The 15,213-nt window shown below is 41.2% G+C and overlaps 1 protein-coding gene across 1 annotated transcript in view; it reads left to right on the plus strand.

Annotated features, from left to right (window-relative positions):
• The first annotated feature begins 1,490 nt into the window (after nt 1-1,490).
• stk32a (serine/threonine kinase 32A) overlaps nt 1,491-15,213 on the plus strand; it is a 65,820-nt gene continuing 52,097 nt past the window's right edge. The window contains exons 1-3 of the mRNA XM_008298387.1: nt 1,491-1,570; nt 7,082-7,137; nt 9,083-9,234. Of these exons, the coding sequence (XP_008296609.1) occupies nt 1,519-1,570; nt 7,082-7,137; nt 9,083-9,234 (260 nt within the window). The 5' untranslated portion in view covers nt 1,491-1,518. The remainder of the gene's footprint in view (nt 1,571-7,081; nt 7,138-9,082; nt 9,235-15,213) is intronic.

Raw genomic sequence — 15,213 nt, forward strand, 5'->3', positions numbered from 1 at the left:
GGGTGGCAGGTGTCCCGGCGCGTCGTCGTCCCGAACCACCGGGACAAGTGATGCTTTGAGCTGCACTGTTGCTCCACTGTCGCCTCTCTGCAGCAAAAGAAAAAAAAAAAAAAGAAAAGAAAAAAAAAATTTGGCTGGAAATGGTCCGGTGTTCAACTAACAGATCGGAGGTAAGGTGCTCCACAGCTGCAGGTTCCGTACTTTCTATTCAGCGCATGTTCTCATCCGCTTTTTTTTTTTTTTTTCTGATCAGATAAGGGCTCCGAGCACAATGTCCTCTGCGGGGAAGCTCAGCACTGCGGCTTCCCGCACTAGTTTTTGAATATTTCATTTACCCCAAAAGGGATATTCAGATGTGCTGTGGTGACCTTATCATCATGCAGGGCTGGGAATGACATTCATTAGCGGGGGTTTTCCTCCAGCGGGCTGGATGTTGTCTGTTTACCTGTTTAACCCACTGATGCATGTTCAGTCACTCCTCATAGATGTTCCTTCTAGACAAGCTCACTTCAAAAGGGATGCTGTAGGAAACTAGTTAAGCTGTGACATGAACACTGATGTGATTTTACAGGACATTTAGTGACTTATTTTCCTCATATAAAACCCCCACATGCATGCATACGCAGGAGTTTTTGTCCAGCAGTGGAATAAAAACTCTCACAAGAGGGCAGCCTGAGGGATTCCATTTAGAGTACACACAACAGCGTCAAACTATAAATCAAAAGCTTCCAATTTTGCACCCTTAATGGGGAAAAAAAAAGGATCATTCGTCACACATGCTCTGCGGACAGAGCTCCTGTGGGATTTAAATGTAAAAAAATGTAAAAAATCTATAAATGACAGATGAAGGAAAGGACTCTGTATAAAGTACAGATTTCCACTTCTGATTTCTGTCACTGCTGTTCTGCTGCTATTACAGTTTATTTCCTCTGAGTATCTTAAAATCTGTCTGCGCGAGTCTCAGAAGCTCTACTTTTTCTTTCCCTCCCTGTTTCCCTCTGTCCCTCCTTCCCTCTCCCTGCTGGCGGTGTCATGTTTTCCTGCCTCCCTCTCGCAGGTTAGACTCTCACTCAACAGAGGGTCGCAGCCACAGACGCATCAGCCTCCCTCCTCCTGGCTGCCAAGAGTCGCCCGTCTGCCTGCATTCGTCTGAGCAGCAGTGAAGACAGACAGAAAGCATAGTGATTGTGCAGCCTGTGTGTGTGTTTGTGTGTGTGTGTGTGTGTCTTTAGTGTTCCCCCCCCTCCTCCCCTCCAGCCATTCACTCTGAATGTGTGCAGTGATGTGTGCTTGTGCCAAGGTGCAGAGTTAAGCGGAAGACGGGACCTTTTCAAGTCAGCAAAACGGATCTGAGCACGTGAGATTGTGCGTTTGTGTGTGTGTGTGTTTGTGAGTGTGTGCATTTGAGGGCTAGTTGTTGACCAGCGGGCTATGAGTGCGTCTCAGAGGGAGAGCCGTTCGATTGCTGAGTTGAGTTGAGCAGAACAGAGGGGGAAAAAAAATCTAAGAGGAGCAGCCATGGGGCTCGGACAGTCCAGCAAGGCTCCGGTCACTGATGACACGGATGAGGGTGAGTTTTAAAACCTCCATCATTCTTGGCTTTGTCTTTGTTTGGTTTCTCTACTTTTGTGACTCAAATGTAGCGAGACACAAAACCTGAAATGACATAGATTGTGAGCAGGATTAATATTAATAAGATATTTCTCTTACCGGACAAGTTTAAGAGCATTTACAGCTACTAGTTAGATTGAAGTGATGCTGTTCAGGTTTGCAACTGGTCTTCCTCAGCAGTGGAAAAGAGTCAAACTGTTGGACTTTGCCTTTTATATGACTGCAGGGTTGTACATTTTCACGAAGCTACATATAGTTAAGAGCTTAGAAAGTTGATTTCTGAACCTCAAAGTCATTCATCAAAATTCCTCTCTACCCATTCTTTAATTCTGGTGTCGAATTCTTCACATTTATGATTATCGATTGGCCGAGCTTTGCCAGAATATTTTACTATGACATCTTGCAGACTGATGCTATCAAGGTCAGCATCAAAAGGAGTCATTACTATGATTGACAAAGCACTTGGTTTAAATTTTCCTATTCTTTGCCTCCAGAGTGGATAATACATTGTAATTTTATTGATCTGAGTCAGTCTTTGAAATTAATTCCACTCTGGCTACACCCCAAGGACTTCAAGTAAGTCACATGAGTCAGTGATTTAGTCAGAAGTGAGGTGGATGTCCCAGGTTTTTTTCTTACTTTTTTCTTTATATCTGCTATCACAGACAAGTTTTGTGTCTATTTTCTAAAGTTTCAAACGTCTCTTTTTAGCCACTGTGTTACAGGGAAATAATAAAGTAACATCTGGATTTTTATTTTATTTCTTGGTCTGCTGATGTACAAATGTCAACATTGTGTGACAAACCAAAATTACCCCCCCCCCGACTCAGACAGTCAAATTAGTGCATCATTCCGTCTAATGAAATCCATATCTGAAGGTTTTTCTCTTTTTCACTGGAGGCAGCCTCTATCAAACACAAAGTCATTATTCATGGTTAACCCTGCTGCTTAGTCATTCAGCGTGCTGTTCTGGAAATGCCACTCATAACAGAGCTTCTCTGAACTCCGAGTTAATGCAATAGTGCACCTTCTCTGACTTCTCTCCCAACAAAACAGCGTGGGTGATTTCACTGAGGGCAGGGGAATAATAAACACGGAGACACATCGTTTTGAATTCAGAAAAAAAAAAAAACCCCGCTCACTGGAAACTAAGTAATCCCCTCGCTGATGAAACTCACATCAGGGTTCTCCTTTTGAGGTCGGAGGAGCCAGCTGGGTGTTCCTTGACTTTGTTGTGACTGCTTGACATTGCAGCGTGGCTGTTGGATCCCCTCCCTGCTCTATATACTGTATGTTTACTCCCAAGATACCTGGAAAACAGTGCATGCTTGGGGGGGGTGAGGGAGGAAGACAAGAGGTTCTGGAGAGATAACTGGAGACAAAGACAGAAAAGTGAAGCTGTGACGAAGATAAGACGTGTAGAACAAAAGGGTCCAGATAGCGATTAGAACCAAACACAGTTGATCGTTGACATGGTAACAGTTGCTTCCAATGCATCTTCCAATGTGCCAAGAACCTCCAATTATAATCTTCTGATGAGTGTCAGCGGCCCGCGTGTTGACGACGCTCCTTTGAGAAGCAATAAAGATGCAAATTGAGTTTACTTCACTTTACACTTCAGACACGTCAAAGGTCACTGCAAGGTGATATCGGCCACAGGAATGGAAATTCTGTTCGTTTGTTAATTCTGCAGTTAACATTTATAAGTGCTGACACTTCCAAGGTAGACCATGAAGGTGTCTAACTGCTCTGAGGTGAGCCAATGGTCATCTTCGTGCATAGTGTCTGATGAATGTGAGTCACTTAACATTTATTTTCATTTTAGATTGGGGTTGCACAAGTAGCCGGCCAGGTTTAAAACATTAAAGTGTTGCTCTCCGTATTTTACATGGCAGCTATTTAAACTGTCTGTGCTGCTAAATGTAACTAATCCACTAAGACGCAAATTGAAAAAATCCTTGTGTAAATTTGAATTTCTGACATTTTTTTTGCATACATAACATTCATTTTTGCAACGTCTATCACAAAAGGCATCTAAAACAACATGAAATTAACATACTGTAGATGCAAAACAACTAGGCAGAAAATATTTTACATCACAAGCAGCAGCAAAAAAGACCGAGTCAGGAATCAGAATGCATCTACAGAATAAATTAACAGATGCTTTCTAATGCATATTTTACAGTTTATACTCAACCCATGCTAGTTGATTTACACAGTGGCGTGTGCGTGAAGGTGAACTCTGTCAAGACATGTTTATTTCCTCTGAGAATGATGTGTGTGCTTCATGTGTCCCTCATGTGCCACGTACATTTACCACTCGGAGCCACCGGGAGACTCTGGGGTTAATGGACGGACCCTGTTTACTGCTCACCATACGTTATTCGCCTTACGCCTGCACACGTGGACCCTTGGGTTCTGTTTCAGTTGTCAGAGCAACACATGAATGCTGATGTTTCCATACTGGTGGGTCCTTACATGATTTACAGGTTTCTATGTCTGAGGAAGGAGAGGAAAAAGAAAGAAAGGGGGGAAAGCACACCGAGACATCACGTCCACAATGAGCCGGCTAACTATGAAAATTTCATTTACGTTCTCTGAATAAGTGCATTAAAGCGAACACCTGGTGAGAAAACAGACTCATCCAGTTTGTTCTGGTTAAGCATTGCTGGTTAAACTGCGTGTGGAGTCCTGGTGCTTATTCTGTGCAGTCAAACTGATTTATAACTTCCCATAAATGCTACCTGTTGAATAGGTAAATTAATTACTGCATCAAGTTAATGTGCATTGAGAAAGACATGACGTAATAATATATATATGTGTGTGTGTGTGTGTGTGTGTGTGTGTGTGTTATTGACATCATCCCTATTGTTTTTCATGGACAGGACAGATGCAATATTGTCTGAAATGCACATATACCATTGTTCTGTTCCATAAACCTCCACTGTTGTCCAAAAATTATCAAAGCTACATCATATTTGCAGTGAAATTTAATTTTCGAACCAATCTCACCTACACTTTCTTGCTGCCATAAATTCTCATGAGAGCACCAAATATGTGTTAATCAAGTGCGATAAGTCTTAAAAAAAAAAAAAAAAGCACTTCTCACTGTGATATAAGTACATTTTGCTAAAATTTAAAGGTTCAAAGTGATTTTAGGAAATAAATTTTTTTTAAAGAACTTAATTACATATTTGTGCCCTGTTTTTTGAATATTTATATTCTCAGTAGGAACCAGCGGGCCTGAGACTGACACACGCATTTGTTTTCTTTAAAAAGTTCATTTTCAAGGTGGTAAAAATCTTTAAGTCCAAATTACGAGTTTTGGTCTGACTAGTTTGGTCACGAGGGCCAGTGTGGGCTTCCCGATCAAAATCATCGCTCAGTTGAATTTTGCATTGGACGCACTTAAATTTAGCATGTAAGAAAAAGCAGACATGTCGGCAATTCCAGAGCGTGCGAGACTGTGCGAGGCTCCAACTGAACAAGCATGATTACTTCAATCCAAACTGATTAGCATGTGTCAGTCAAATCCAAATTGACTAGCAGATGAGTTCCTCCGTCAGATGATTTCCTCAGCTGGTTTAAGCCACGGAAAGACTGCCAATGTGTCAATTCCACTCATGTGCAGACTTCGATCATTACACGCTCTGTTACTCATGTGTCCATCATTTAATGCAGCACATTAAAAAGCATTCAAAGTTCTGCTGGTAACACATCAGCCTCCACCTTGCTCTCTCCTTCTCTTCCTGTGTCTGCCCGCCTCTCTCGTCCACAACCGCAGCTGTCTTTCTGAAAAACCCATCAGGGAAGGAATCTCCAAGTAGCTCAGCAGGAAAATGACCATCTGAAATGTGTGTGTGTGTATGCTGAGTGTATACACTGGCAAATGTGTGTGTGTGTGTGTGTGTGTGTGTGTGTGCATTATAAGGGAGGCCTCATATGGATGCTATCAGAGTAGGTTTTGTAAACACTCCAACACAGATAGTGTGAGAGGAGGAAGTGCCAGTGATACGTGACTAACAGAGCATAACATTAACTGTCACATCCAATAGATCTAGTGACTGCAGGCAGAACGTGTGTGCGTGTGTGTGTGTGAGTGAGTGAGTGAGTGAGTATACGTCGTACTGCTGCAGAAAGAGGCAGGTAATGTTTTAAGTCAGGACTAAATGTCCTATAAACGTGTGCATTTTGATAACGATTGTAAATGCAGTTGTGAGTGTGTACGTGTGTGTGTGTGTGTGTGTGCATCTCATCTGTGTGTGTGTGTGGTCAGATGAGTGCAAAGAGTGGGCAGCAGCTGTTCCATCCTCGGGGAAACAGCAGAGAGGGAAAACCTTCTGTCCCGGTTGTCATGACAGCAAGAAACAAACAGCCCCATCCGGTTCCAATTGGCGATAAATGTTGCTGATAGATGGAGGAGAGTGAGATGGGGAGTTAAGCCCTGGTTCAGGTTGTGTGTAAGTGAGACACACCAAGAGTGATACAAAGACAGGATACCAAGCTGCTAAAAAAAAAAACAGCATCAAAAAATCTTCTTTTAATATGTTTGAATTGGCCATTTAAAGAAAAACGTGCAGCTTTCACACATCTTTGTGCTGAAGGTTATTTTAGTTCCCTGTCATTTAATGTCAGCGACTTTTGGTTGCCCTGGAGACCCCCCATCTGCGTCAGCTTGAGTGGCGTATTGTTCAAATGAGCTTGAAGCAAACTTCACACTGAGCCTACTGTAACGGGATTGACACTTAATATTCAACTATTTCCATTTATAATGCTTCAATGACCTAGTTTCAGTTTGAAAGGTGCACATGTGGAGTCTGACTTTACCTGTAGCACATTTCTGTATAGTGCTCATCTTTCTTGTATAAAAGGATGCATGTGCACTTCTTGAAATTGACAACTTTTCAAATGTGTGAGTAGATTAAGTAAAGATTGTTGTGGGTGAGTAATTGCAATTCAAATAGTAAAAAAAAATACCTATGATATATTATGGTAATAAATTTATTACAGAGGTTTCAGCTGAGTTGATTTCTGTAGCTGATGTTATAAAATATTACTTCTGTCTGCAAGAAAAGAGGTTTTCCCTGTGTTGGCACTGCGTCGTTTGTTTTTTTGGTTTGTTTTTCTAAGTGCGCAACAGAAAGGATGGTGTTTGTGGCGTAACTGCAAAATGAGTTACGCCTCAAACGTTTGTAGAAGCAGAGAGTCTACCATCATAAAGACACATGTTACAGTAAAAAGCTGTGAACGTAAAGTCTACGAGTTTTTGTCATGTGACCGTTGGTCACAGCTCAGTCATGAATGGCTTCACAGTTGCGGTGGAAAAAGTCAAAGTATTTTGATTTTTATTATTGGTATGTTAGATATATTATAATAATGTATTACATGTATATAATGTTAGAGGTTTTAATTTCATGTTAGTTTTTGCAGAAACATTTGACATTTTGCTTGTTTTTTTTTCTCTCCACAGTCAATTTTGACCATTTCCAGATCTTGAGGGCAATAGGAAAGGGGAGCTTTGGAAAGGTAAGTCCATGTTTGTCACCGTGTCTTTTCAGACTGAAAAAAAAAAGAACAGATTGGAAACAATAGAAAAATATCTATAAATCCCAAAAAATAGTTTAGGTTTAAATAGAAAACAAAAATAATAAACACCTGAACAAAGTCAAATTGGTCACAGCAAAGAAAATATGAACACTAAATTAACACAATACTTGAACCGAGACATTAAAACACAATCCAAGAGGCAACTGATGTTCAGGAGCCAATAAATTTAAAGAAAAACAGCAAAATCATCTAACAATATGCTCTTAAAACAAGTCTGAAATGAAATATAACATTCAATATGAGCAAATACATGCAAAGTTTTTTGTGATTGTCGCGCTGCAGCTGCTGATTAGTGTCATTACTGATTAATTTGCTGATTTCCAGCTATCATTGTTTGCTAAAGATCAAGATGCTGTCGCTAAGTTGCTTCTCTGACTTCAATGTTATTCAGGTTACTGTCACATTAAACAAGTCCTCATCATGTAGAAGCTAAAATGAAAGAAACGTGTTGCTTTTGCTTGACTTAAACCATCGAGCCACGAGTCATTCCTTTTGTCGATCGACCACTTGTTTGAGCTCTACACGGTCCAATTCGATTTCCTTGCAGCATCCTGCTAACATAAGGCCCTACATGCTACTACAAATAATACCACGTCCTCTCTCTAGCCGTACATCGTCACTCAGTACAGCTGAGTAAAGCTTTACGGTTTAACATGCTCGAGAACAAACCGGCAGCGCCACGGAAACAAATTAGAGGTGATGGCAGTCATGTTCCCTCTTGTTGTTAAGCCATATAGCGCGGAGTAATTCAAATCAGCATTTAGAGTGCACGTAAGCACATATAGAGACGCACATGCATACACACCAGGCAGACCTACACAGCATCAACACTCTGTCCAACAACAGATAAGCAGTCTAATCACAGTAGATGGCAAGCTGTTCAATGGGAGGAGTGATGCGATCAGGGTTTGGCTGATTAACTGTGCCAGCTGGTCCACAGATCACTCTCTTAGATAGCAGTAATCACTGGCTTATTGAGGCTTGTAGCACAGACAAGCATGACTACAAATAAATATGGGGTATTACACCTCTGCATATTGGAAATTCTCAGACACACTGTCAAAGGCAATAATCACATGCACATCGGTTCGGTATACACACATTCAACATGACCCGGATTCACTCAGGTGTTATATTCTGCTGTGGCACATCAGTCACGATTTTTATTTTGAAAGAGCTGACTGCGCTCCCTTCTGACATGCACTAGCAGTTCTAATGAATGCTAACACATTTCCCATCTCTAAAATGCAAAATATGCTGGTGTGAAAAGTTAAACATCTTAAGAGAGGATTAAAATCGTGATCGCAGAGATTAAAGACAAATCCTCTCCTTTCAAAGTTTCCTTCCAACCTTGTTAGACGGGCCACATTTCTGCTTATTGCAGGGATGTTACAAGTGCGCCACGTGTTTATGTGTCACGTGCCGTAAAGCTGTAGATAAACACGATGAATGATGGAAAACATGCTACAGTTGTATGTTGCAACACTGGAGAGAAAAAAAAACATTCTTTCATGTGTCAGTTGGAATATCTTGGATACAAAATGCTATTTTAGGATCTAGTGAAGTGATTCATCTCACAAATGTGCTGAGACATTTGTAAACTAATTATCAACCAGTAAGGAGACACTTTGCTGGTTTAATTAATGTTCATATTTTCCAAAACTTGAATAAAAGAGGATCCCTCCACTTAATGGCATTTTTACAACTCTATAATAATTCTGCGCACAATGTGTGTTTATATGTTATCATTTTGACAGTGAGGATTACATTTTGTGCAGAGGCTATGTGAGCTAAATATGAATCATCTGTGAAGCCCGAAGCATGGCACTGCAAACAGTAATGTCCACTTATCTGATCTTATCAGGTCTGCATTGTGCAGAAGAAAGACACCAAGAAGATGTACGCCATGAAGTACATGAACAAGCTGAAGTGTGTGGAACGAAACGAAGTGAGGAATGTTCTGAAAGAGCTGCAGATCATGCAGAACCTTGAACATCCTTTCCTGGTCAACTTCTGGTAAGACGCTCTGCTTTATTAAGTATTTCAGAGTGCGTTTGCATGTCTCTGGGTGTCAGTCTCTAAGTATTCTGCAAATGAGTGAATTTTTTTTTTCTGACAGCTCAGGTGCTGTATTGACTTTTGCTGCTTTTTGAATTCAAGCTCAGAATTTATCACTGAGTGACTTTGACAGAATATACTCCTCAGTTCATTAAATATGTATACAAAAAGCTGCTTTGAGAATCCTAAGCTCACTATGAATGCTTTCCACTTCAGCAGGTCTTCTCCACAAAAGGCTTGTGTTTCACTGGTTACTATCATCAGCGATTACGCTCCTTTGATTGATTTTTGTAGCGCACAATCCACATCACCCATTTTATATTTTATTGTATTCTTCTTATTTAATCAGTGAATGCACAGACACAAAGTAAGACCTATTTGGAAAAAAATCCTTTCACACAGTCTTAGACTGAGTCATCTAGAAAGGTGTTGACCGCCGGAGAACTCCCACAAACCTCACCTCACCCTGAGAAGTTGCTAAAAGGAAAGCGTAGTTTGCTCACTCATCCGAGTTCTACTTTTGCGGGCGCGTGACTCTCGTCTCTCGGGCGGCTTCCAGTTTGCATCACCGTATTCAGGGTCGAGGAATTCTTTGCCTCAACAGTGTGCGAGCTCCTCCGCAGTGTGAGTGCTAATCTTAGATGACTCATCAGGTGCTTTAAAGCGAGTCATTCATCAGAATTTGAAATCCAGAGCTTATTGAGCGGTTGGAATCGTAATTTTGAGATGTCTGATAAGTGTTGCTTGTTAAGGTTCTGTCTGAAAGGCGTCATCAATTCTTGATAAGCACTCCCACTCTACAACATCTGAGAGGAAGCCACCCTGGTTTTCTGTCAAGCACAGAGGCAGAGATGTCTTTTCAAAGACAAAGAGACAAGAACCGTCCCTGCAGTCCAGTTTCTAAATATGGAAGCACATTTATTCTAATGAATATTTATCCCTTCTTTTGAGTCACCAGTTTAACTTATGTTTTCTGTTTAGTCATCTCCCTATAATGTAAAACACTGAAAATTACATCATTGACTTCTAGCACTCTCCTGATTTATTTTTTTTCCTCTATCCTTCGTCTCTGGCATCACTTTTCTCTCCTTTCTTCCCCTCCTTCTCTTTTCTCCCATTTAAATTTCAATTAATCATTTTGAAAGCTACTTTGGCAAAATCAATAGCCATCTTTTTAATTACTAATGTAAGGGAAACGAAACAAAGTCCTCCCTTGGTGGGGATGAATGAGAAGAAAGTGAAGCACATTAAAATAAAGACAGAAAGGATAGAAAGGGAGAGAGGAGGGAAGGTAGAGAGGAACAACAGCAGAGAAACAGAGAGAAGTGCAGTGTACAGACTCATCAGACAAACATTGCCGGTGCTTGCTTTCTTGCTTGATTGCATGCTGTGTTGGACAAAAAAAAAAAAAAAGTTGGAAGTTAATGCTGTTGGCAGCGTAAACACCCCCCTGGGTGGGGGTGGTTTCCTCCAGAGATGTGCTTGGATCAGCGCTGTGCCCACTCACCCACTTTCTCTCTCTCCCTTCCTGTCTCCCCCACTATGTTGAGTTGGCATAAGTTATGATTGTCCTGAGGTAAGCGCTCAAGGTCAGAGACAGGGAGAGATTACCTGCAAGCAAAATCCACTGCACTGAGCCAGTCACATGCAGAAAGCTGTTCCAGGCCTGTCCTCTTTTCATTCACCTCTTCTCTGTTTTTTCTCACCTTTCTCTTTTTTTTTTTCCTCCTCTCCTTTTTCACCACCTGCTTCACTTCCTTTTTTTTCTCCACTTGCTGTCACTGCACTTGCTACCGGCCATGACCCCAGATGTCTCTCTGCACCCAGCGTGCAGTCAAACAGCAACACACTTGGAAGACAGGAACACAAAAAAAACAAAAAAAAAAAGTTTCTTCACTCCGACAGAAGTTATTTTCCGAGTATATTCGGTAATACTGAGTTTGAAGAATCGTATTCTTTGGTGCGATCAGTTTATTGATGTGCCAGCACCAGTAGCGCAGCCCGTTGTGCCTGCAAGTCCCACTGTGTAAGGGGAGCCCTTACTGGCACTGTGCTGCTCTAACACAAAGGCCATGGATACACTCACACTGCATAAGAGATAGAGAGAGAAAGATAGCAACCAGCATACGGTTCAGTTTTTAGTTTTGTCGTCTCCTTGACTGTGGATTTTGCAGTTGATTTGTTTGCTGATGGAGGAAACGTCCCAGAAAATAAACTTCTTGAAACTACCGGTTTGCTATTTGGTGTGATGGATGTGTTGAGCACAGGTTGTGTAATGTGTTCTTCGTGAGAAACGAATCAGTTCAGATTTAAGCAGAAGAAAACTGACTTGCAGTAATACAGAGCTGAAAAAAATGTTCTTTGTCAAGTTTTTTAATTAAGTTCATATTACAGAAGTGCATGACAATTCCATCTGGTAAAACTATTTAGATCTAGAGGAGAGTTTTTCGTCCCTCAGAACTTTTCACACCTCTGAACCAGCCACAGCTGAAGGGCCGTGTCTTTGGATAGTACATCCATCACATTCTCGTGAATGCAATATCTAAGAAACACCAGGACGGAATTTCCTTAGATTTGGCAAAAACGTACACTTGAACTCAGAGATGAAGTAATTAGATTTCAGTGGTCAAAGATCAAAGTCACTGTGACGTCACAAAACACCATATTTCACCACTCGTCAAAAATCCATCCATCCATTATCTATACATCACTTAATCCTCACTAGGCAGGGGACACCCTGGACAGGTCACCAGTCTATCACAGGGCTACACTTAGAGACAGACAACCAAGCACACTTACATTCACACCTACGGACAATTTAGAATCACCAATTACCCTCAACATGTTTTTGAACCCACGCTGCACGGGGAGAACATGCAACTCCACGTAGAAAGATCCCAGGCGTTTTAACCGGGACATGAACCAGGGATCTTCTAGCTAGGTAACGGTGCTAACCTTGCAGCCCTCTGGTCATATGCTGGTTCATATGCTGATTATGACAAACTTTCACTCAAATGTAGAAGGGGAGACTGTTACCATACTTCTCGTTTAGTCAAATACTGAATGGGTGATACTTATCTTAGCTATCCACTTTGAAACTGTGGTAACTTGGTTCAACCGGGTTGAAGATGACTGTAAAACATCCACGACATAGAATTTCTCTGCAGCAACATCGACATTTGTCTTGCATTGTCTGCCACCATGACCACAACTCGCTGGCAAGCATAGTCAGACCATTCTGCAGCACACAGTGTTCTGGCTGTACCTCATTATCATTCTGCTGTAGTAGGAAAAATGCTGTAGCTTGTCTGCATTTCTTGAAACCAATCACAATCAAATTAAGTGGAGCTAAATGAATGATGCCATGACAGTGTTCCTTCGAAATAATATAGGGGAAATTGTTTTGTTGGAATATTTGGAAGCAGGGAGGCGAGCACTGTCATAAAAATGTCTCAGTCATTGCAAGAACCAGCAGGGCTGCCTGTCTGCATGATCCAAATTCTCTGCAAACCTTGAAACTTTCAACATGGTAGGTTGTTAGTGCAATGTTGTTGTCGTTATTTTCTATAGTGGAAGACGTTTTGAAACCAGTAACACACAGGTAGTGGAGGGGGTGGAGAAAGTCACATGACCTGTAGAGCTAATTAAAGGCTTATTCCTGCAATCTACATCTAGTGAATCAGACTAATGGAGGCATTCATAGCTAGGTGGTAATTATTTTTTTCTTGTTACTCTGTTGAGGACTTTGCCTGATGACGCGCTAACACACAGCCAAACGAGTGAAATTTAAAAATGAGAGAGAATTTCATGTAAATTTCCTTTTTCGATTGGCTAGAATTTTTTAAAAATTACGTAACTGGATCACAAAACTAACAGCTTGAGTGCACAATTGTAATGTTTACTTTTGAAAGCTGATATTCTTTTAACAAACTATAGGTCACTTCATTTCACGATGTCGCCCGTCCAACTTTCGGACAAATACTGCTATGATGTAACACCATCCATCCATTATCTATACACCGTTTAATCCTCACTAGGGTCGTAGGGGGCTGGAGCCTGTCCCAGCTGACTTAGGGCGAAGGCAGGGGACACCCTGGACAGGTCGCAAGTGTATCGCAGGGCTATGATGTAACATAATATTGTATAAAAAAATTGCATAACTGTCAAAGGAAAAGATGAGGTACATTAACAAAAGTCTGAAACGTTGTGGGGTAAAAGCCTCACTGGCTTCAGGGAGTCCCTCTTTTGCTTAGTACTTATGTAATCTGACTAATGCATTACATTTCTATGCAGAGCAAGACATCATTCAGTGTTGTTACCCATTCGTGTGCTTTTTGGATCTTATAAAAGCAGTAATGTCTTAATGTTCCACAAAGGCAGAGTACTCCTCCAAGAATCCTGTTAGAAAAGGTTTGGTTAACCCATCATGTTGCATTATGCAGGAACTATAGTCTGCTTAGGTATAGGATACATTATGGAGTGTCATCTAAGAAGAGCTCACTTCTAGACTCTTGCATCACAAGTATTCTAAGTAAAAGCGAGGTCTTCTTGTACTTACAAATGATATATTTGTGTAACTGCAAAATGTGCACATCGCATCCTCATTTACTTTTCACACTGCAGGCACTGATGAACACTTGAAAGCAGCATGGAAGCAGCATGTCAAGTATTTGGCCCAATGTCAAGGTGACCTGGTGAATAGAAGATCACAGAATCCGGGGTGGCAAGAATAATAAAATATCATAATCATGTACAGTTACTGCATACATATTACCTTGGTAGTAAAAAACGTAAAGTAAAAAGCTGGGAAGATCTGCTGAAATAAAGCAAAAATATTTTAATATGCTCACTTGCTAAGCTACAGAAATAATAATGAGATATCTCTTATCTGTATGTGGAGTTTAGATGGAATATTTGGCAGTAATTTCCCATGTGCTTTTTGGTGAGGGATATGTGTGTGTGTGTGCTTTTGCATGTTAGCGCGCTGTGTGCACACTCTGGCAGAATTAGACACAGACTGATGGAAGCTGTCAGTCACAGGGAGGTGTTGGGCGTCGGAGTGGGAGGAAGGTCAGAGGGCTGTCGGCATCCATCCAACATGTCACAGTGTGAGCGGTTGGTTGGCTGTGTCCATTTCAGCAAAGGTGCTGCGGTCAGATAGTGTGTGTTTGTGTGTGTATATGTGGGGCTATATGTCTCATCACCATAATTGCAATACTTTGTGCTGAACAGCAAAGTCTTGATTAGGTAGTTTATTCCTGAGATTCACCGACAAGGTTTTTTATGCTACCTGCATTTAATAGATGCATTTAAATTAACAAAAATCAATCAATATGCAGACGGGTTTTAGTTAATTTACCTCATAAAAGCTGCATGAAAGATGGATTACTGCGTGGGAGAAAACTTCTTCTCAAGGAGTCCGGTATTACATTAAGTTCAAGGAGTGCAAGTGATCCTTTGAGAATATTAGCAATGGTATTTCTGTTTTATTTTATTATGTAAGTGTATTCATATCATGGAAAAATTGATTTTCTCCCCTGAATACGGCAGTGTGAGGACCTGTCTTTCAGGAATTAAGGTCTATAATTTACTTAAAGCAAAAATAAGTTTTGTGTTTGGTTCAGACAGAATTCTGGTGCCATTTGGAAAACACAGCAGCTTTCGTGTTATTTCATTTAAGCACGTAGACTTACATGTCATAACTATTACCTTGGACAGAGGGAAAGGGAGTCTTTTTTTTTGTTGTAAGGGCCGTTACCATTAGCTCGTGAGCCCCTGTGGTTTCTGGAGAGTTCCATTACCGAAGTGGCCTGGGGTGCCTCTGCCTCTAAAAGCTCCGTGCAGGATGCTCTCCCATCAGACTGGCTGCCTGGAGGCCACCAAGAGGTCACATTGAAATGCACGTGTGGCAGAGCAGAGATAGACACTGGAAGAAAA

This window comes from Stegastes partitus, unplaced genomic scaffold (genome assembly GCF_000690725.1).
Source record: "Stegastes partitus isolate 25-593 unplaced genomic scaffold, Stegastes_partitus-1.0.2 Scaffold28, whole genome shotgun sequence".
In the NCBI taxonomy this organism is placed as follows: Eukaryota; Metazoa; Chordata; class Actinopteri; family Pomacentridae; genus Stegastes; species Stegastes partitus.